General features: G+C 36.8%; 1 protein-coding gene across 1 annotated transcript in view; it reads right to left on the bottom strand.

Annotated features, from left to right (window-relative positions):
- Positions 1-22,318, bottom strand: part of EIF1AX (eukaryotic translation initiation factor 1A X-linked) — a 34,685-nt gene that overhangs the window by 7,945 nt on the left and 4,422 nt on the right. Inside the window, exons 2-4 of the mRNA XM_020989911.2 lie at positions 6,026-6,109; positions 3,683-3,786; positions 685-735 (exon numbers count right to left, since the gene is read on the bottom strand). Coding sequence (XP_020845570.1) covers positions 685-735; positions 3,683-3,786; positions 6,026-6,109 — 239 coding nt within the window. The remainder of the gene's footprint in view (positions 1-684; positions 736-3,682; positions 3,787-6,025; positions 6,110-22,318) is intronic.

The following is a 22,318-nucleotide window of genomic DNA, read 5'->3' as shown; positions in this document are numbered from 1 at the left end:
TATCATTCCTGATTACAATTCCTAGGTGCCTTCCCATGTATTTAACAGTATTTATTTTCTTTATATGCATACTGCACAAATTTATATATGCAGTTATTTCCTTGTAAGAAGCTTACTGAAAGTAGAGATTATTTCATTCTTTGTATTTGAATCCTCAGGACCTAGCTGAATGCCTGGCAAACAAGAGGTACTTAAATGCTTGTTGATAAATATACTACTACCTTCTAAAGAAAATTTTATCTTCACTTGAAAAAATAAAACTGGACCAATGAATAAATATTTTAGATTACTGTAGCTAAGTATCTGTTTATAGGAAGCAACTAACTTACAGATTGACCAAAAGTGATGAAGTAAGTTCCATAAGGATAGATAAAAAGGATGAAGATCCTTGAGACTGGAAAGATAAAGGCTGAAGGGCAATAAGACAAAATCATACCGTAACAGCCATGTTCATGGCTAAGATGAACATGTGTTTATTCATGCTGTTCTGAGACGTTATAATAGTGAATTGGAAGAGTTTTATGATAAAGAAATAAAAGCACTGCTTCAGAGTGCAGTCAACACACAAAGAAAAATGTATCACAAGGTCACTGTCAGAGAGAATTCAGGGCTTTCTAGAACATTCAACCGATCTTCGCTAACAAGGATGTTAGCAAACAAACGAAACAAACAGTAAATATTCACCTGGTAGTCTCGGAGACCAACCAATATAATGTCTGATGTATTTATCCAAACCTATAAAAGGTAAAGAAAGAGTTCATTGTATTTAAACTCTAAATTCAAGACAATAAAAAGACCAAAACTAAGTTTAAACATGGAATGTTCTACTAAATCATAAGTTGACACAACAGTTAAATACAAAGTTCTGAAAAGAAACACATAAAAAAATCAAAGATATTATCTACTCAACCCAAATTTTCTTACTGTCCTGACAGTAAAGCTACTACAGCTTCTTAAGATAATCAACCATGCAAGGTACTTAAATATATGTGATGAAAACTGGAGAAATTTTTTTTAAAAGGCAATTGGGGTTAAGTGACTTGCCCAGGGTCACACAACTAATATGTGTCAAATGTCTGGTCTGAGGCCGGATTTGAACTCAGGTCCCGCTCTATCCACTGCGTCACCTAGCTGGAGAAACTGATAAAAATTTTAAAACAATCATCATCTTTGTTTTTAAGGGTGACATACTGCTATTATATTGAGCTATGGCAAAGTATAAGGTAATACTGTATTCCTCCTCCAATGTAAAAAATGTGTTGCTTCCTAAGGCAAGAAAACTGGGATGAAGACTTCAGAATAAGGGAAAAAATTCTTTGTACTCCTAAGCACAGACTATTTCCACGCACAGTAGAAATCTATTATTTCTATGTAAGGAAAGGAGAAATTTTAGTCAGGAATACAAAACAAGAACTTTCTTCTGATACTGTATCTAATATTTACTATACATCAAAGGTACTCAATTTTTTTGGAGCCATCAGATAGGAAAGACACTAGAAAAGGCAAAGTCACTAGTTATGATTATTTAACAGAAGAGTTTTGAGAATAAAGGAACTATGTAAATGAAGAAAACCAATGTTTGATTAATATATTTTCCAGTAATGTGAAAAAATCCAGTTACTTAAAAAAACTGTTACAAAATGTTAAAATTTGTTTTAAAAAACAGTTCTAATGTAGCTCTTAGCTAACACTGTCTTCTTTTCTGGGTTTCCATACTGACAAGTCTACCACCAACACCTGGTGGCAGCATACCCTAGTTTTACACTGAGTTCTTTTGAATGCTATACTTCTTGATTTTAAACATATGAAATTATTAAACACTACAGATTCCTACTGCAACTTTGGTTGTAGACAATGATATATGCGGGAGGGAAAATAGGGGGAAGAGGATGAGAACAACAAAACCTTTACCTTAGAAACTGGTCTGCCTAAATTTTAGAAATGCCTTCTTATACAGTATATTAGCTATATTTACATACCTATAAGTTAATTTGGGGGAAGTCTTTATTCAGAATTATAAAGAGAACTATGATTTAGAAAAAAGTAACAGATCCATAATGTTTTTACATTTTCTATAATATACAAATGACTTGTGTATTGATGTTTTAAACATTTAAAGATTCCACAGAAATCACAGTAATTTTGTAGAGTCATAATACTTGCAAACTAGACAAGACTTTAGGAGGTCATCTCATTCAATCCTCTCATTTTACAAATGACTCCCAAAGAGTACAATGATTTACACAAGGTACCAGAGATGGTAAACTGGCAGAACTGAAAGTTAAATGTAGGTCTCTACTCCAAATCCAATGCTTTTTTACAACTTGGCTGCCTCAGTTATCAGCTTTTACCTTCTAAACACCCATAAGATATTTGTATGAATATTCAAATATCTAATATCCAACAAGAATTTTAAAAGCTGATTATTCCTACATTGATACCTTTGCCTGATATTGCTTAGTGCTACTTTGGGATAGAAAACATTAAAATGGTGCTTTCTGAGTTCAAGCAAAGTGGTCCATAATACTTGTATTCTTTTGTTCTCAAGACCACTTATATAAAAACCCATTAAAACTGATAGTTTGTTTTATTTTTAAAAATATCAATACGTGAACCATGATGATTGCTAAACCTTATCCTAGTGCAGAGGGTTTTTTAACCTGGAGTCTGTGAATTTGATAACTGTTTTTAAATATAATTGGCTTCTTTTGTAAGGCCTACATATTTTATAACATTATTTTGAAAAAGGTTCTTCACCAGGCTTTTTGGCCAGGTGACTTAGTAAAGATCATACTGGTCCAACTATTCTGGGCAACACGACTGGGCAATACTGGGCATGCCTTTTGACTCAGCAATACCACTACTAGGTCTGTATCCCAAAGAGATCTAAGAAAATGGAAAATAACCCATGTGTACAGATTTATAGCAGCTCTTTTTCTGAAGGCAAAGAACTGAAAACTGAGCAGGATGCCTATCAATTAGGCAATAGCTGAAAAAAATTGTTGCACATGATTATGATGAAATATTATTGTGCTATAAGAAATAACTGGGGAGAGGGGAGGGAAAGATTCAGAAAAACCTGAAAGACTTATACAAATTGATGCGAAGTGAACAGAACCGGGAGAACATTGCACGTAGTAACAGCAATACTGTAATGATGATCAACTGTGAAAGACTCAGCTACTCTGATCAATACAAACGATCCACAATAATTTCAAAGGACCCATGATAAAATGTTCTCCATTTCCAGAGAGAGTGAACTGATGAACTCTCAACAAAGATTGAAGCATATTTTTTCTTTATTTTTCTTACCTTACCCCCCCACAATGTGGCTACTGTGGAAATGTTTTTGCATGATTTCACATGAATAATGGCTATATTTCATGACTTCTCAATGAAGGGAGGGAAAGAATTTATTTGTAACGGAAAATAAAATTTAAAAAAAAGGGGGGGGGAAGATCATAGCGATAGTAAGTGGCCAGAATGTGAACTTAGGTTCTCTAACTCTCAATCCAGTTCTTATTCCACACTACCATGCTTCAGGATCTTAAGGAAATCTGGAAGCTTTCAGCAATGAATATCCCTACAGGATCTCCAATGCAGAACTACTTTTCCCAGCAGTTAAAACTATAATTAGTCATATTATAAAACAAATACCCAGTTCATTCCTTTCCACACATACCTTTTTTCTTAATTTCCCTCTGATGTGACATAACCTCTTCACACCATCAAAACACATAGCCTCTAATCGTCCATTTCCCAACATTTTGATCACCTGGGCATATTCTGAAAACAAAGAGTAGAAGAGAGAAAAATCATACCTTAAAAGAAAGCTCTCCAAAGGTCTCTTATTAAAAGTACATTACTGTTGCTAAGGTTTATCCTAAAAAGATTTCTGCTGCTGAATGCTAATACAGTCACACAATGCAGTAGATACTACTTGAATAGCAAGGAAGTGCATTTATTATTTTTTTCTCCAATTAATTTTTAATTTTCAACATTCACTTCCACAAGATTCTGCATTGCCAATTGTCTCCCCTTTCCTCCCCTCCCCCCACCCCATGATGGCTTGCATTCTGATTCTCCCTTCACTCAATCTATTCTCCCTTCTATTATCCCCTCACTTCTATTACTCCCTTCCCCTTCTGCTTTCCTGTAGGGTAAGATAGAGTCTATACTCCTTTGATTAGGGTATCTTATTTCCCAGTTGCATGCAGAAACGATTTCTAACATTCATTTCTAAAATTTGAGTTCCAAATTATCTCTCCTCCTCCCCTCCCCACCCATTCTCATTGAGAAGGCAAGCAATTCGACACAGGCTATACATGTGCAGAAGGAAGGACATTTATAACATTTTACCCAGGACTTTAAAACTGCTACAAAGAATTAATCTGTTTGATAAAAGCTTCAATACGTATTACAACTTTCTTTCTGTCTGTCTCTCTCTTTTTCCAGATGTCCCTAATCTCACCCAGGCTAGAAGTACAGGAACTGCTCACAGGCCTGAGCCCACTATTGATCTACATGGCTACATGGCTATATGACCTACTCTGTTTCCAACCTGTGCTGGTTTGACTGCTAAGCAACCTGGTGGCTTGCCATATTGATGATGGGTTTAGTGTGCACATCCAATTGGCTTATGCCACTGTAGCTCATTTCTCCTGAGCCCAAGATATCTCTCTCTGCCTCCCTGGGACAAAGATTAAAGCCATGTGCTATCATTATCTTTACATATTCACATTATTTTTAAAATAACACAAACATTAAAAGACTCTGTTTTGAAATTTTATATGAAAATGATACGGTAATTTAAAAATTCTTTTAATTCATACATTTAAATCATGTTCCTAGAATAACTGTTTGAATATTTCTACATGTACATGAAAAGTATAAAACTGGGATCTTGTAAAAAATCCTCACAATTCAGACTTTTCACTAAATTGGGCTTCTCTCCTAATTAGCCCAAATAGTAAGGTTTTATTACATTTCATATCATAAAGAATATCAAGTTACTTTTTCAAATATATAATAACTATTATTCTAATTTATTATGTTGCTTTTCCTTTAATAAACAGTGACCCTTCTAACCACAGGAAACCTTGAGAAGTCTCGGGTGTGTATGTTTGTATAACTGTATGTATGTATGTGTGTGTGTTTCTACATACACATATAAATTTTTTTTTTTACAAATGGAGGAAATTTTAGGAATTATGTGGCATAGAGGTGTCAAAACATGGAGCCTGCAGGCTCAGCCAAAACCAAATTTAAATATAACTGGCAAATATTTAACAATAAAACAAAAAAATTAAACAAAACAAAAAACCAACAAAAATGTTACTTTGTGGTTTTCTAAGTCAAAATAGGGCCCAGGGATCCTTATACATGTTTAGCGGCCCCATTTCTATTTGAGTCTGACATTGCTAATAGAGCCCACACCACTTATTTCAGAAGTGAGGTGAGTGAAACTCAAGGTTAAGTGACTTGGCTGCCTAAGGTGCTACAGTTATATTCACTAATAATTATATTTTCTAATTTAGCAACTCACAGTCAAAATTTCATTCAACTCGGCTATCTAATAATTCTTAGCTTTTACCTAGCCAGACATTTTAAACTGAAAATGTTTCTGTATTTCTCTACAAATTTCTACTTTCTCATTCTCTACTTTAATTCAGATTTCTGTGATCAACACTATGGCTTTTTGGGGAGTGTCAGGACCAACTTGATAAGGGAAAGAAAGAAGTGAAAAATAAATCCAGGAAAAACACAACTGATCATACATGTAACTATCACTGAAAGAAATCATCTGATGTCGAGTACTGATTACTAAGTCAGTCTAATCTTTCTCTTTGTCTTCCATAGTTAAAATTTTATTCCCTATAAGAAAAATCCAACAGAATTTTAACCATACATTTTCCACCTTCTAAGGCAAGGGAAACTGTAATTTAACAGGTTTCCTCTAACAACTCCTAAACACAGTCTACACGTCAGAAATTTGATAACTTAGTTAGAAAAGTAGCACACTTACCCTGTCCATCCTCCTTGAAGACCAATTCTCTTTTTTCAGATTCATTTTCATTCTTTCCTCTGCGCCTATTTTTACCTCCCTTACCTAAGGATTGAAAAGTAAAAAACTATAAAAACTTTTATATAACATTGAAAGTAACTATAGCTAAAACAAGCTTAATAAATTTTAAAACCAAACAAAAATGTTATTTCAGATGCATCTTCAATTTTCTTCAAACCCAGAGAGAAGGTATGATGCTCCTAGAAACAGGCAATAACACTTCTGGTTAATATGGAGGGATTAAAAACTTGTAGAGCAATTCAGTACTCCAATATATATTTCAGTAAAAATATAGCAAAGGAAGCCCATAGTCTTCGAACTGGGAAGCACAAGGGGAAAAGTCAGTCTGGGGTACTCCAAATTCAAACAATCTATAGGGGCTTGAAACCTACCTGCCAGTCCTCTAAGTTTATACTTAACACATTAGAGGAGGTAAAAGCAAGTAGCAGGAATCTAGGAAATGAGATTAAAACCAAAGAGATCTTAAATCTCTCATTCAAGAATGCAGGAGGGAGTAAAGCCTGGTCTTGTTACAAAGTCCCAAATCAGGAATTCAGACTGGAGATATGAGTAAAGAGAAGACACTGAGCACTATGAATAAATATTATAGGCTGAGAAATGCCCATGAGGATAATACAGGACAGATTAACCACAAGCAAATCATCAGAGAAAAAAAAGAAAAGGCCTGGTCACAAGGAATACTAGAAGACATGAAGGAAAAGATTTTTTAAAAAAAATCTTATTACAAGTGAAACAAGAGGTTCTGAAAGAAAGAAATGGAAGGAGAATAACTTAGAACAAAAAGTAAAAAACAAAACAAAACAAAACAAACCCACCACAAAACCAAAAACCTTCAACAAGTAATGAAGTCCTTAAAATTAAAAAAGAGCAAAATGATCCCACGAGACATAAAATTAAAAAAACAAAAAACCCTCCAACATCACATTCAAGAAACCATTAAGGAAAACTGCCTAGAACCAGACAACAAAGTGAAAACAGAAAAGAACTTACAAATCATCTCCTGAAAAGAAATCTATGAAATGAAAACTACTAGGAATGTCAAAGCCAAAATTCCAGAGCTTCCAGGTCCAAGAAAAAAAACCAGTGAAAGTAGCCAGAAAGAGCTCCAAGTACCAAGAAATTATAGTCAGAGACACATAACACTAAGAAAAACGATTATAAAGGAAGGAAAATCTTGGAATATAATATTCTAAGAGGAATACAATAAGGCTTACAAACTTACTCTGAAAGACCAAATACAATCCTATAGAAAAATAATGGATCTTAAATGGAATAGACGATTTCTAAGCATTCCTGATGAAAAAAATTAAAGATGATTTCTACTACTAGTAGTGGGTAGCATTTATATATAGTGATGGAAGGTTTGCAAGATGCTTTTTGAATGTTGTTTCATTCACAACAATCTTGTGAAGTAGGTGTGTTATTCTCATTCTATAGATTAAGAAACTGAGGCAGATAAGTGTCTTGCTCACAATTACACAGCAAGTTAAATGTCTGAATGGATTACTTTGGCTCTCCTGGTCCTGTTCTATCCATTGTACTACCTAGCTGCCTCTCTCTGAAATTAAAAGTAAAAGTTAATGTATCTGAGTAACTGAAAGGACTAAGCCAAGATGAATTGCTAATTCTAATAAAGGAAGAGATCAATGTCTCTTCAGAACCTACAAATCTTTCAGGGTGGCTTGGGGGTTGTCTTGTAGTAATAAGATTAAGAAGGAAAAAAAAGGAGGTGAAAAATAGAGTAGGGAAGAATAGAGCAATAGGGTGGGTCTTACTTTCAATACTGGGTATGTGAGAATGTAAAATACATGGAGGAAAAGGTATCTCATAAACCAGAAAACGTGCACACGAATGCATATGTACACACTAGAGTTTGATGTAACAATACATTAAACCCATCAAGGTAGCAGGTGGGTATAGGGAGAGAGAGAGAAAGAAGTTCAAAGTCAACGTAAAACAAATTTCAACTTCAAAAGATACCACAGAAAAGGTGTTTTTAATTTCTTAAAATATAACAATCTTTTTAATATACCAATCTTAGTGAAGCCTACTGACCCCTTTTTTCAGAAGATTATTTTTAAATAATTGAAGAAAATGCTAAATTTCAGTTAGAGGTTTGTGAAAACATGTTAATTCTTTCCCCCTATCCAAATTCACAGTTCTTTGAAGTTCACTCATATCCCTTGGAGGTCTGTGGACTCTGCACTACAAACCCTTGATATGCTACACTGTAAAAAAATGGAACAAGTTTGATTAAAGACAAGAACCTGATTCACTCAATGTTCAATCATAATTCCAGAGGACAAATGAATGACAACTACCTCCTGATAGAAAGGTTATGGACTAATATGCAAAACAAGACACTCATTTTTTGATACAATCCATATAGAAATTTGTTTTGCTTCACTACATTACAAAGATTTTTTTCCAGTTTGGTTGGGGCAGGTGGGAAGGGAAGAGTGACCAAGGGAAGGAGAAATATGCATAGGAGATAAAATAAATGCTTGATAAGTGGGGAAAAAACCTGATATAAAAAGGGTAAGAACCAGTGGTCAGGGGATGGATGCTATTCTGCACCACTCAGATACACATAATGCTGAAGCTCTGATCTCCTCCACAATGAAACACAAAGGACAGAACAGGACAGCCTGCTGAATCCAAACACACACAACATCCTTATTCATCAGTGAACAAGTGGGAGAAGAAATGACTCATCACAGGGTATCATAATTCCATTTATTGTTATTTAGTGTCGAAACAGTTATTAAGATTCAAACTAGCCTTGTATGTGATTTCAAAATAATGTTATTCAGCTTTTTCAAATGAAATCAACACAGGATTAATTGAGATTTGGAGGATTAACAGAATGATAAGAGGAAATTGGGGACAGAAGTATAGGTCAGTATAACCCAATAACAGTATATTGTTACATCAGGGAGAAAGAGAATGGAAGTATCTCAAAATTAGAGTAGTGTAGCAAAAGAATTCTTTCAAGCCTCCATATATTAAACTAAGCATGGATGTGGGAACCACCATTCATTCTTCCAATATTTATTAAGCATCTATTGTGTATAGCAGAGCACTGTGTTAGGCACTGGGGAACACACAGTCTAAGAGAAAGATAAGACTGATTCAATCTACAAGCACCTGGAGTTCATAACGTGACAGGTCAGATTTAGTTCTTGAAACATCAGCTTCTTTTAGCTACTACTTGCTGGATGCCAATTGTTCCTACCTCCAAATAGCTACGTTAAAACCAGGTTCTTTTTATCTTCTATTACCAAGTCTAAGGATTTATTTGTAGTAAAACAATTATCTTCAAAAGCGACCAGCTTTGGTACCTATAATCAAAGCACAGTATCTTAAATTAAGTTAAGAAAGGAGGAACAGTTCATGAATCTCATATGGTTATTTCTTGATGCTCCATAAGATGCATTTACAAAAACCCTCCAAAAACAGAACAAAAAAAACTTGTAAAATGCACTCAACTACCTTTCTCTAGCACATTTGCTCTGTTCTTTCAAATGTTGAGGCTGCTATATTGTAATGAATGCTAACTTTAAGGTTTATCCATTAAGGAAAATCAGTTCTCCAAAGAACAGGGGGAAAAGGTGTTTATATATTTAAATTACAGATTTAGAACTAAGAATGAATTTAATCCAATTATCACTTCATGATAAACTAATATTAGAGCTTTCACTACTATGTAAGTCACAGCAAAATGGTCTTACAAACAGCTTAAAATCCACCCCTTTACCTGCCCTTCATTCTTTAGTCCTCCTTGAACCATCTCCTAATTTCAGAATCAAAACTCAAATTCAAATCATTAGTGAGTCAGAGCTTCTTTATCAGTAAGTTACTCCACACTTTCATCTCAAACACCTCTTTTGCTGGGCTCTATATACATGCTACATGCCTTCCTCATAGAAGACAACCTATCCACCACCTAACATGTGACTTGAGTCTGTTACAAAACATTCAAATGTACTGGGTAAAATTTAGACGATTACAAGTTTTTTTTGATCACACTGCCATCTTCCAGGGCTGCATTCAAAACCGTTACATAACAATTACGATATACCTGAACAACACAAGACTATTATATTTAATTAGTAGCTAGATGGTACAACGGACAGAGCACTGGGTCTGGAGTCAGTTCGACCCAAATTAAAATTCTGCCTCAGACACTATGTGGCAAATCACTTAATACCTGTCTCAGTTGTCTCATCTGTAAAATCAAGATGATGATAGCATCTATCTCTCAGGGCTGGTATGAGGATTAAAACACTATACAAACCCTAAAGCAAGAGAAATATTATTAATAATAATAATAATTTATAATAGGACAATACATTAAGAGTTGACTGTGCTTATAGCACTGTGGTAGGCCTAGGGGAAGATACAAAGTTTAGCTAAGACACAGTATTTGTCAATTTGTAGCCACAAATTAATACAGGAGACATGACCCAATTAACAACACAAAAAATTAAATGTTAAGTACTAAGTACTTAACTGGGTCTGGAGTCAGTACTAAGTACCAACAAAGTTTTATAAGGTCTAAGAGAGGTAAAGATTCATTCGGACAACCCCCCCCCAAAAAAAAAATTCATTAGGACTAAAGGAGCATCAGGAAAGTTTTAATGCAAGAGCTGGCATTTCACAAAACTACAGAATTTTAAGAGCTGCACTGAAGAAACTGGCTAGACTACAATAACCCTGAGAATCAAGCAATCAGCTTCTCCCTAAAGTGATAGGGAACTCATCTCCTGAGACAGCCCATTCCATCTCTAATTCTTTCCAATACATTGAGCCTAAATGTGCTTCTCTTCAACTTCTACCTACTGGTCCCAGTTCAAAGGATCAAAGGGCCATACCTTTATTAAAGGTGGAAGGAAAAGTTAAAGGCCATTTGGTCCAATCCTCTGTTTCTGAAGATGAGAGAACAGGTACAAAGAAGGTGACTTGCTCTGAGTGACACAGATACTACGTGTTAGAGATGGAAAGTGAGCCCAGGTCTATCGGCCTTTACGTCCAACACCCTAGTATGTCATGCTGATTCTCTAGTAAAGCAAAAGCAAAGAAGCCATCGAAAGGTTTCAAATAGAGAGATGGTCAGATATGGTCAGACAGTCAAATATGGTCAGATCTAAACACAAGGAAAATTATTCTGCCAGTAGGATGAATTAGATGAATCCCAGGTTCTGACAGACTGGAAAGAGGAGAGTAAGATAGGAAAATATAAGGGTGGTGGTAATGAGGAATGGTGTACTAAGGTGGTGGCAAGAGGCATGGAGATGAAGTCTTGGATTGAGAAATACTTCAGGTGGCCTGAAGTTTCAACCTGTTTTCTCCTCTCTTATTTTCATGCAGCTGGTGGCACAGTGGATGGAGGGTTGGCCCTGGAATCTGTAAGTTCAAAATCTGGCCTCAGACACCTACTTATTAGTGTGATTCTGGGCAAAGTATCTAACCTAGAGGTTTGCCTCAGTTTCCTCAATTATAAAATGGAGATGATAATGGCACTTACCCTGCAGGCTTGTTTGTTGAGAATCAAATGAACTAATATTTGTAAAAAAACCAGCACAGTGCCTGGTACAGAGTAGGTTTAGTAATACTTCATAAAGGCTTATTTTCTCCCTCCTTCCCAAAATATTATGGTGTAACAGCTGCTCATCGACACATATCTAATGTCTCTTCATATAGTTGGGTAGACAGCTAAGATCTATGCCTTTCAAATTTCTTCTAAGTTAAAAAAGTCACTCGTAGATGAGCAACAGTTCTAATAATCTAGGCAAATCAACATCAAACTTTGGGGGAATCTCACTTAATTTGAAACATACTTACTAATCATGTAATACAAAACACAAGTGGAGAGAGACCGGGTCTGAGTCCTGGCTTCAATATCATATAATAGGCAAGTCATTTAGCGCCCTAATCTGTAAAACAAGATAACATCCCACTACCTACAGGGCTGCAGTAAGGAAATTAGTTCATATAGAAGTACAGTACCACACTGGATAGAGCACTGGAGTCAGGAGGACCTGAATTCAAATCTGGTCTGAGACACTTGACACTTACTAGCTGTGTGACCTTGAGCAAGTCAGTTAACCCTGACTGCCTCACCAAAAAAAAGCAAAAAGAAGAAAAACGTAGAGGATGTTAAAGAAAGTAAGGATGTGCTTTATTTGTGTGCCACTTAACCCACCTTCCACTAGTCACTATTATGCCATAATGTAACTTGGCAGGTGGGTTGCCACTGCTCACTCTCTCTCCTGTTTGTCACATGACCTAAGGAGTCCCATGTTTTCGGTAGTTGCTGGTGTTGAGCAGGGACAAAATGAGTGCAGTCACTTGCCAAAACAGCTGATGTTAGCTATGTGATGAGTGGCAACAACTCGAGGGCTTCCTTCCTTCCCTGCAAGTTACATGAGTGTCTGGTGCTCTCTCCAAGGCCAGACACTCAGTTCAGTATTTCTTTGTATGTGAGCAGCTGCTATGGAGATTTTTTTGGTTCAAACATTAAAATTTTTGGAGTGACTTTGTAAAATGGGTGACAAAAAGAAATGGAACACTGAATCATAATATACAGTGTTTAATCCAGAGTGAACAAACAGATGCTTGTTTACTTACATGAAATACAAAATATTGTGCCTTGTTTGCAGAGAAGTAATAGCTATTCCAAAGGAATACAATCTTTGTCACCATTTCAAATGAAAATATCCTGCCTTAAGCAAATTGGACGCCCATGAAAAAACAAATTAAAGCATCCAAATTGTTGAAAAATCTCAGTGGGAGACGACAGTTGTTCAAGAAAGTAAACTCAGAAAATGAGGCAGCTACTAAAGTTAGTTTTCTAAAGAAATTGATTTCAAACACGATGCTGGAGTACAATAAGCTGCTGATATATCCCATCATCTAAATGTAAACAATAAGAAAACCTGAAAAATGTATTAAAACTTGTACTGCTTAGAAAAGTAAGTTTTTTTTAACATTAATGTGATTTCATGATAAATAAAAATCTTAAGTAATAAGTATAATTGATAGTCACTGAAATTTCCCTTTTTAGGGGCAGCTAAATGGGGCAGTGGATAGAGCACCAGCCCTGAAATCAGGAGAACCTGAGTTCAAATGTGGTCTCAGACACTTGATACTTACTAGCTGTGTGATTGTGGGCAGGTCACTTAACCCTGATTGCCTTACCAAAAAGCAAAATTTCCCTTTTTAAAAATATGGTTTATTTGCAAAATAATTTAATCAAGTGAGCTGCTACAAACCTCTCTGAGGCCTGAAAATGTTTAGCCTATTTTAATTTTGGTCCTACCTACTACCAAATTGTGCAGGTCTGGATTAGTGTATCTCTCGTCCCACCACCCCCTCCAATAATTCCCTTTTGTGAGATCCTATTCAATTCTTATGGGTGTGAGATTGAACCTCAGAGCTGTTTGAGTTTGTATTTCTTTTAATATTAGTAATTAGAATGTTTTTCATATAGTTGACGGTGCGCATTTCTCCTTTATACAACTTCCTGTTCCTATCCTTTTAATTTATTTGCCTAATGAAGAATGATTCTTATTCTTATACATTTGAATCAATGCTCTAATTTATCTTGGCTATCAGACCTTTATTTGAAATTTGTAGACAAGATCGTCCTCCAGTTAACTGTTTTACTTATAACCCCAGCAATTAAGCAGCAACAAGAGTACCTGCTATTTCTAGGCTCTATGCTAGGCATTAGGGATACAAAAATAAAAATGAAAGTTTCTCCCCTCAAGCTTGACTTCTATGGAGAGAAGAATACATAGATAGAAGTATTATAAAATATATACAAAGTAAATATTTGGCAATGGGAAAGATATGAAGAGCCATCACGTATTAGTACCTTTGCTGTGGCTTCACAGGACTTTCCCTCTTTAGAAAGGAGCCAGCAATTTCAATGCTCTCTATTCCAGCAGCTGACAAATAAAACGGCAGCTCACACTTCTATTTTGGAGCTGAGTATTTTCACCACAATTTAACTACAAACTACAAATGTAAACTTACTTCATTCTCTCAGTCCCTCAGGTTTGCATCATTCTCAACTCCTCACTATCTCCCTCCACCCCCCGCCCCCAAATCTCTTGCCAAAGTCTGTCAATTTCACCTCTGTAAAATCTCTTGTACATACATGCCTTCTGTGCTCTGACAATGCCACCACTCTACTGCAGCCCTCATCACCTCAGGCCTGGATTGCTGCAATAAGCCTCAGGGGTGGGGGGTGTCAGCCAGCCTTAAATCTCCTCCCCAAGTCCTCTTCTCCTTCCTTTATTCAGCCGCTAAAGTGATTTCCTAAAAAGAGGGAAGGCCAGATTATGGCCCTCTTCCTTGCCCTTCCACTTTCCCCTTACTCAATAATTTCAATAATTCAATAAAGTTCTATTGCCTTCAAGACCAAATATGAATTGCTGTTTGGCATTCAAAGCCCTCCATAATCTAGCCCCCTCCTACCTTTATTCTTACATTTTACCTCCCAAGACATACTCTGGATCCAATGACACTGGGTCTCCTCCACGAATAAGGCATTTCAACCTTTCAGCTCCAGGTGTTCTCCTATTCCTGGAAGGCTCTCCCTCCCCTGCTCTAACTACTAACCTCCCTAACTTCCTTTAAGTCCTAACTAAAACCTCACGTTTTACTGGAAGCCTTTCCCAACACCTCTTAATTCTAGTGTCTTCCCTCTGTTAATTATCTTCTATTTTGGGGCAGCTAGGTGGCACAGTAGATAGAGCATTGCCCCTGGAGGCAGGAGGACCTGAGTTCAAATTTGACCTCAGATACATTAAAAAAACAAAAACAAAACAAAAAAAATTTACTAGCTGTGTGACTGTGCACAAGTCACCCCAATTGCCTCACCAAAAAATTTTTTCTATTTACCCTGTAGAAGGCTTGCTTTGTACATATGTGTTTGCATGTTGTCTCCCCCATTTGATTTTGTCTTTCTGTATTCCTAGCAATTAGCACAATCTATGGCACATAGTAAGAGCTTAATAAATGTTTACTGATTAATATTTCAAGATTATTCTTGTTTTATTCTTTGGATAGCTTGAAAAATATCACTTAGTATCAGCCTCAGAGATTTGGTTTTGAACTCTATTCCTGTCAAGCATTACTAAATATTCTATGTCTACTTTGTACATGGCCTGGCTACCCTGGCCATGTTCTTTGCAATGTCCTTTGTGTAGCCCACTGTCTGTCTGGGTTTAGACTCTACGGCAACCAATGCCTTATGTTCTCTTTTTTCTCTTTTTGTTTCATTGAGAGGGAAAAAAAGAGACAAAAACACTGGTACCTAAACTGTGGCTCTTAGGCTACAAACAAATTTTACACTACTGCCCCAATGTTATCAGACACGTTTTAACCCCTACCATAGATTCTCCCATGTGAAAAGTTCTGGGTTTTGTCCTCCTAAACTGAGTCTGAGAGAATGGGAAAGTTAAAGTAAATGATATTCTTGAGCTATCTTACCTATTATGCATCCATTTCAATTTCCTCTCCTTTGGCTCTTTCCTCTCCCATTCTTTGCCTCATTTCTCACCTAGCCTAAATAACGGAATGAGTGTTGCCTCAGACAAACTGAGACCAGGGAAAGATCTTGGCTTAAAAAGGCTAAGGTACTGACACTGCATTCTGGGCCATCTCTAGTCATCCTGACCTGTCTTGCCGCTGGACTCTGATGGCTCCAAAGGAGAAAGTGAGGCTGATGACTCTGCACACAACCCTGCCTCACTTAAATCCACTTCACTTGCAAGTCATGGCATCATGTTCCTGATGTCATGCTCCTCTTCTAGAAAGAAGGATAAACAACAACAACCACCTTTCAAATTATAAACATTTCTCTCCCATTCTTATAGCTCCCTTTATTTCTGGCCTCCAAAGAACTCCTCCTTTACTAAAGTTAAATCCTTCATCTGTGTTTTTTTTTATTCTTTTCCTAATCTTATGGAACTTGGACCAAAAATTTCTTTCATAAATCAATCCCATACTTATTTCCTCCCTAAAACAAGTTATTTAGTGTCTATTATACAGAATACCTAGGAAACAACAGTGAGGAAAGACATTGTAAAAGTAAAAGGTACATGCATAACCTTAAGGCCTTTACTTATCTAGTTGAGGAAGATTAAGATAAACAAGAAAAAAAATAACCAAAGACAACAGTAAGTGCTAAATTAATGACTCTTCAGGAATGTGAAGGAGAGAGATCACTGAAAGCTTCATAAAGAAAGTGGTATGCAAGTTGACAGCTGAAATTAAGATTTCGCTAAGGGAAGATGACATTCCAGGTGGCAAGAATGGTTTGAGCAAGGATTGAGGGTGTAAAAGTGAGAGAATATCTTATAAGGCTGTAAATATAGACTTGGGGTCCTGTAAGCAAAGGAGAATCACTGAAGGTTTTTAAGGCAGGAAACACTACTGATCAAGGGGATCTTCAGGAAGATTAATCTGGTGGTGCTCAGCCAGATAGATTTTGGGAGTATTAGAGACTTCCTTTCGGCTGGCTCCTTCACGCCTGATTTCAAACATGAACAATGAACAGTAAGTCCCAATTTAAAATAAAACATAAACTTCATTTACCCTGATTCTCCTTTTAGTTGCAAGAGATCTATACCTGTTGCCTCCATTTTATTATCACTTACCACATTTCCTCTTTAAGACCTGTATAATCTAGCTTCTGTCCACTACAACTATTATCTCAAAGGTAGTCAATGATTTCCATTTACTGCCCCCCTGGTAGTCTCTTGTCAGTCTTTAACTCCTTGATTTCACTAAGAGAACAATTATGGCTGGCAGTTCCCTCCATCTTGAAATGATTCTTACTAATAACTTCTGAAATACAGTACACAATCCCAGTTCCTTTTTTCTGGGCCCCACCGGCTCTTCTAATCACATTCCCTTAATTGTGGATAATCCTCAAGGTATAATCCTCTACTCACCTCTTGGCCTTTTTAGTTGCCATCCAAACTTCCAGTTTATAGCTCCTCACAGGTCATTTCCATTTAGGTCCTCCATTTTACTTTGAACTTAATACCTCAATTTCCCTCACAAAACTGGCTTCCCCATTCCCCAGTTTCTTCATTTATAACAATAGTCTACATTGATCTCCCCCTTCTCTGAACTTTTATCTTACCATGTTGTGTGAGTCAGGAGATCTGCCCTTTTGTCCTGGTTTTACCACCTCAAGTGTAGCCCTGAGCAAGTTGCATTAAGTTTGGCTAAAGTTTCTCTATGTTTACAATGAGGACAAGTTGGTGATCTCTACGCTTTTTTCTATGTCGCTGATTCTACAATGTTTAACAGCAATAAAGACAGTCCTTTCACACAAACTGTCAGAGAAAATAAAAACCACATGCAAATCTCTCTCCCCTGCCCTTCCCTTCCCCCGACAATTCTATAGGCTGTTCATGTCTATTAAACTGCATGTCATAATCTGGGTAACCAGAATTTTATAGTTGAGATCTGTTACATAACCACTGAGAGCTTGGCCTCTTCATCTGCTCAGACTGATCCTGAATCTATAATCTTGAATGGTTCTTTAACTTTGCAGATTTATAGAATTACAGAATGAATCTATAACCTTACAGATTTTTTTTTTTGGTGAGGCAATTGGGATTAAGAGTTTGCCTAGGGTCACACAACTAGTGTCAAGTGTCTGAGGCTGGAGACCTATCTACTTCGCCACCTAGCTGCCCCATACCTTATAGATTTCTTCTAGAAAGCTCTGATCATAAACACAAAAAATGGATATCACAAAGTGTAATGGAGAGAGGCATGGTAGGAGCGAGCAGGTTACAACACATAACAAATAAGGAATCTCCAAGAAAAACAACCAACCAGGGAAATACATGATAAAAAAGAAGTTAGGCTAGTCATATGGAAAAGGTGAGGGTTAAGAGGTAGATGGCCCAAATGGCTCTATTAGTATCTCTCTTGGTGTCAGAGGAAAATGAGAAAAGCATTCAAAGAGGTGGCTGGGGCCCTTGTGATGAATTTATGGGAGGACAAGGATGAACAAAAAGGGATAGTTGCAATCTACATTACTGGAGGGAAGGCAGAGCTGCTCAATATACTTATTTTGTTTGTTTTCTTTGCAAAGGAAAATTAACTTTACACTAGAAATGACTGAACAAAAAATGATTAACAGGCAATTGATATTGCTCTAGATGAATACTAGTCACCTGGATCATATGTACTACTTCTTTGAACTTGAAAGGACTGTCAGTTGTGATTGCTGATCCACTACTGGTAATATCTGAAAGATCATGGAATGGGAGAGGCACTACTAAATCCTATAAGGGCAAATGTCCTAATTTCCAAAAAAAGAAAAGAGAACAGAGTCTGCAAACCACAGACCCATGAGCTTGACTATGATTCCTAAGAAAAATTCTAGAATGGATTATTACAAAAGTAATTTGGTGAATCAGAAAGGAAATTGATGACTATTACAAAGCATGATGATTATAACAAAGGGCCAACACAGCTTCATCAAGAACAAGTCATACCAAAAATAACCTCATCATCAAACTATAGATTAGAAGAATGACATAGATATAATTTACCTGGGCTTCATCAAAGTTTCTGATTAAAGCATCTCTTACTATTCTTACTGAGAAAATGGACTCGATGCTAATACAATCAGTATTGGTGTGAAGGAATTACTCAAAGAGAAGTTATTCATAGCTCAATATTGATATGGCAGAAGTCTCCAGGAGAGTACCCCAGGGATCTGTGCTTGGCCCTGTGCCACTTAACATTATCAATAACTTGGATAAAGGCATAGGTGATATGCTAATCACTTTGTAAATTACACCAAACTAGGAGGGATAGCTAACACCTTGGATAATAAGAGTTAGGATTCAAAATGACATGTTCAGGCTCGAATATTGGGCTGAATCTATAAGATGAAATTCAGTGGAAATAAATCTAAAGTCTTACACTTGGGCACACACAAAAAATCAACTTCACAATATGATAGGGGAGGCATGGATACACTACTGAAAAATCTAGGCATTTTAGTGGACTGTAAGCTTAATGAGTTAGCAATGTAGTAACAGCATTCAAAAATGTTCATTAAATTTTGTGTTACATGAATAGATACATGAGTTTCAGGAATGGGGGAAGTGACTGTCTTACCACACACTGCCCTCATCATACTTTAGTTTTGATCACTGTGGTTTAAGAAGGGCTTTGATAAGCTGGAGAGCATCCAGGTGAGGGCAACCTGAATAATTAACGAAGGGTCTTGAGTCTATGACATATATAAGTTCATTTAAAGGAATTGTGCATGTTTAACCTGAAAAAGAGTAGATTTGGTGGAAGATAACAGCTTTTTTAAGTATTTGAAAGGCAGTGATTTAGAGGAAAGATCATCAGAGTTCTCTTGCCTGGACTCAAGAGAGCAGAACTAGAAACAATGAATAGAAACTACAAAAAAGGACAATTTAGGTTTGAATTAAAACTGCTGAAAAGTGGAATGGGCTGCCTTAAGATGTATTGGATTCTCCCTCCTTAGAGGTATTAAAGTAAGTGGCAGAAAGACCACTTCTTGGATGCATTATATTGGGTAATTCTTTTGTACACATGCACACTCAATTATTTCATCTCAGTTCTGTATTCTAAGTGAAACTTTTATTAATTACCTACTATGTGGAGAACAGTGCATTGGGAAAGATAACAAAACTTGGCTAAGACAATGCTCCTACCCTCATGGAGCTTAGTCTAGTACAGTGAATGACACATACACATATAATTATATTGCAATACAATGCCTAAATTCTAAATTATTTGGATCTATTCCAAATTTTGTGTTATTCCTCTAACTTATCAGACCTATTTCCAACTGCCTGCTGGACATCTCTCTGTGATGTCCCATAACCATCTCTAAATCAATACAACCAAAACACAACTCATATTTCCCCAAACCCATTCCTTCTCTAAGTCTCCTTAGATTCAGGGTATAATCCTCTACCAAAAAACCAAGTATTCAGCTTTAAAGTCCTCAGGGAATTGGTACGGTGTAGTGGAAGGAGTACTTGCTCTACAGGTAGAGGACTTAGGTACAAATCCTGCTTCTCAAGTTATGATCTTGGGAAATCACTACACCTCCTCAGGCCTCAGTTTCCTTATTTGTAAAATGAGAGGGTTGAATTAGATAACTTCTGAAGATCCTAAGCCATCCCTGACTTCCTTATCCTCATAAGTAGCTAGTTGCCAGATCTTTTTGATTCTCTCTCCACAACTAGTCTTCCACTGGCAACTTTTCTCGTCATGGACATAGCCTCTATCCTAGTCTGGTTCTGTATAACTGCTTACCTAGACTACTGTAATAGCTAATTCCAGTCTCTTCTTTAGAAATGTAAACAGACATGACAGCACTAAAAAATCTTCAGTGGCTCCTGATAGCCTGAGCATAGATAGCATTTAACTACACCTGCAAACCAGCCCCCACATACCTTTTCTGCCTTCATCTTTCTATGACTTTCACATTCCAACGAAGCTATTCTTTATATAAAATATTCCATGTCTTTTCATGGGTAGCCTCCATATGCACTCCCTTCTTAGAATCCATAGTTTCCTTCATAGCACAATTCAGGTGCCACAAATAAGAAACCTTTCCTACTTTCTCTGTGACCCCCATATCTCTGTTGCCAAGTCCTGCTGCATTTATCTTTTCACATCTCTTGTTTATGCTTCTTTCTTTTCAGATGCTGTACTACCCTGGTGTAGGCCCTTGCTATCTCACACGCATTACTGCAATAGCCTGCTGGTTGGTCTATTTGCCGTAGGTCTTTCTTCACAGAAGTTCATCCTCCATTCAGCCGTCAATGGTCTTCCTCAAACACAGGTCTGACCATCTCACTCTCCTAACTCAACAAACTTCAGGGTCTCCCTATAACCCCCAGGATCAAATATAAAAATTCTTTGGTGTTAAAAAGGTCATTATAACTCATCCTCTCCAACCGTTACCTTTCCAGTAATCTTACAACTTATTCATCCCTATGTACTCTGTAATCCACTGACATCAGCCTTCTTAATGTTCCTTGAATAAAGTACTCCATCTCCTGACTAGACATTTTCACTGACTGTACTCATGCCTGGAAATGCTCTCTCCTATACCCACCTCTTAGTTTCCCCGGCTTCCTTCAAGGTCCAGGAAAAATCCCACTTTCCTGATCCCCACCCTCCTTTACTGCTAGTGTCTTCCCTTTAAGATTTTCCTCAGTGTCTCCATTATGTATCATTGTTGCTTGCATGTGGTCTCCCCCATTAGACTGTGAGCTCCTTGACAGCAGAGGCTGTTTCTTGCCTTTATATCCCTAGTGCTTAGCACAGCGCCTGGCACAAAGCAGGCACTTAATAAATGTCTGATTGGCTGAAATTTACTTCTCTGTGTTCACGTTTTATCTCTCTTGTTTCTCTCCTCCCTCCAATATAAGTTCCTTGAAAAGCTTTGCACCCATAGCACTTAAAAGCAAAAGAGGAAAGAAGTTACTAGCAGTAGTTCCCAACCTTTGAATTCAAGGACCCTTTTTCAAGGTAGAAGAATTTCAAAGCCCTTCATTAGTATCCACTGACTAAGAAAATACATCAATGTGTCAACAGAAAGCTATTTTGAATTCAGTTATTTTAAATTAATTTGTATTTTATCCATCACAACAATCTAACAATTTAAAAGTAATGAATGATACACATCTAGAAAAGATATCTTTATCATACTAAATATCTTGTTTGGGCTAAATAAAGATCAAAATGACAATGCTTAATATGCACGTGAATTCTGTACTTCATGCAACAGCAATAGCTGTGTGTGGAAAGGGAGAAGAAGAGTCCTTGATGCACATATTGCGAACAATCAGGATTAGTGAATAAGGGAAGACTTCATGGATGAGGCAGCATTTGAATTGGGCTTTAAGGGATACAAAGCAATGTGAAAGAACAGTACAAAGACATGAGGTAGGAAAACAGGGATTGTTCAAGAGACAGTTCAGTTTGTCTAGAGCACAGGAGAGATTAGTAGGGAGGGCTGGAAATGCAGGGTTATGAAGGTATAGCTAAGACACAGTGGACAGAGTGCTGACTAGGAAAATCTTGTTCCAGTCCCACCTCTGACACATGTCAGCTTTGTTGCCTTGGACAAGCTACTTAACATCTCAGTGTCCCAGGAAATTCTTCTAAAACTACAAACTGCAAATAGTCATCAAT

This window comes from Phascolarctos cinereus, unplaced genomic scaffold (assembly GCF_003287225.1).
Source record: "Phascolarctos cinereus isolate Bilbo 61053 unplaced genomic scaffold, phaCin_HiC Scaffold_726;HRSCAF=1367, whole genome shotgun sequence".
NCBI classification, from domain to species: domain Eukaryota; kingdom Metazoa; phylum Chordata; class Mammalia; order Diprotodontia; family Phascolarctidae; genus Phascolarctos; species Phascolarctos cinereus.
This window is presented reverse-complemented; position numbering and strand designations above follow the sequence as displayed.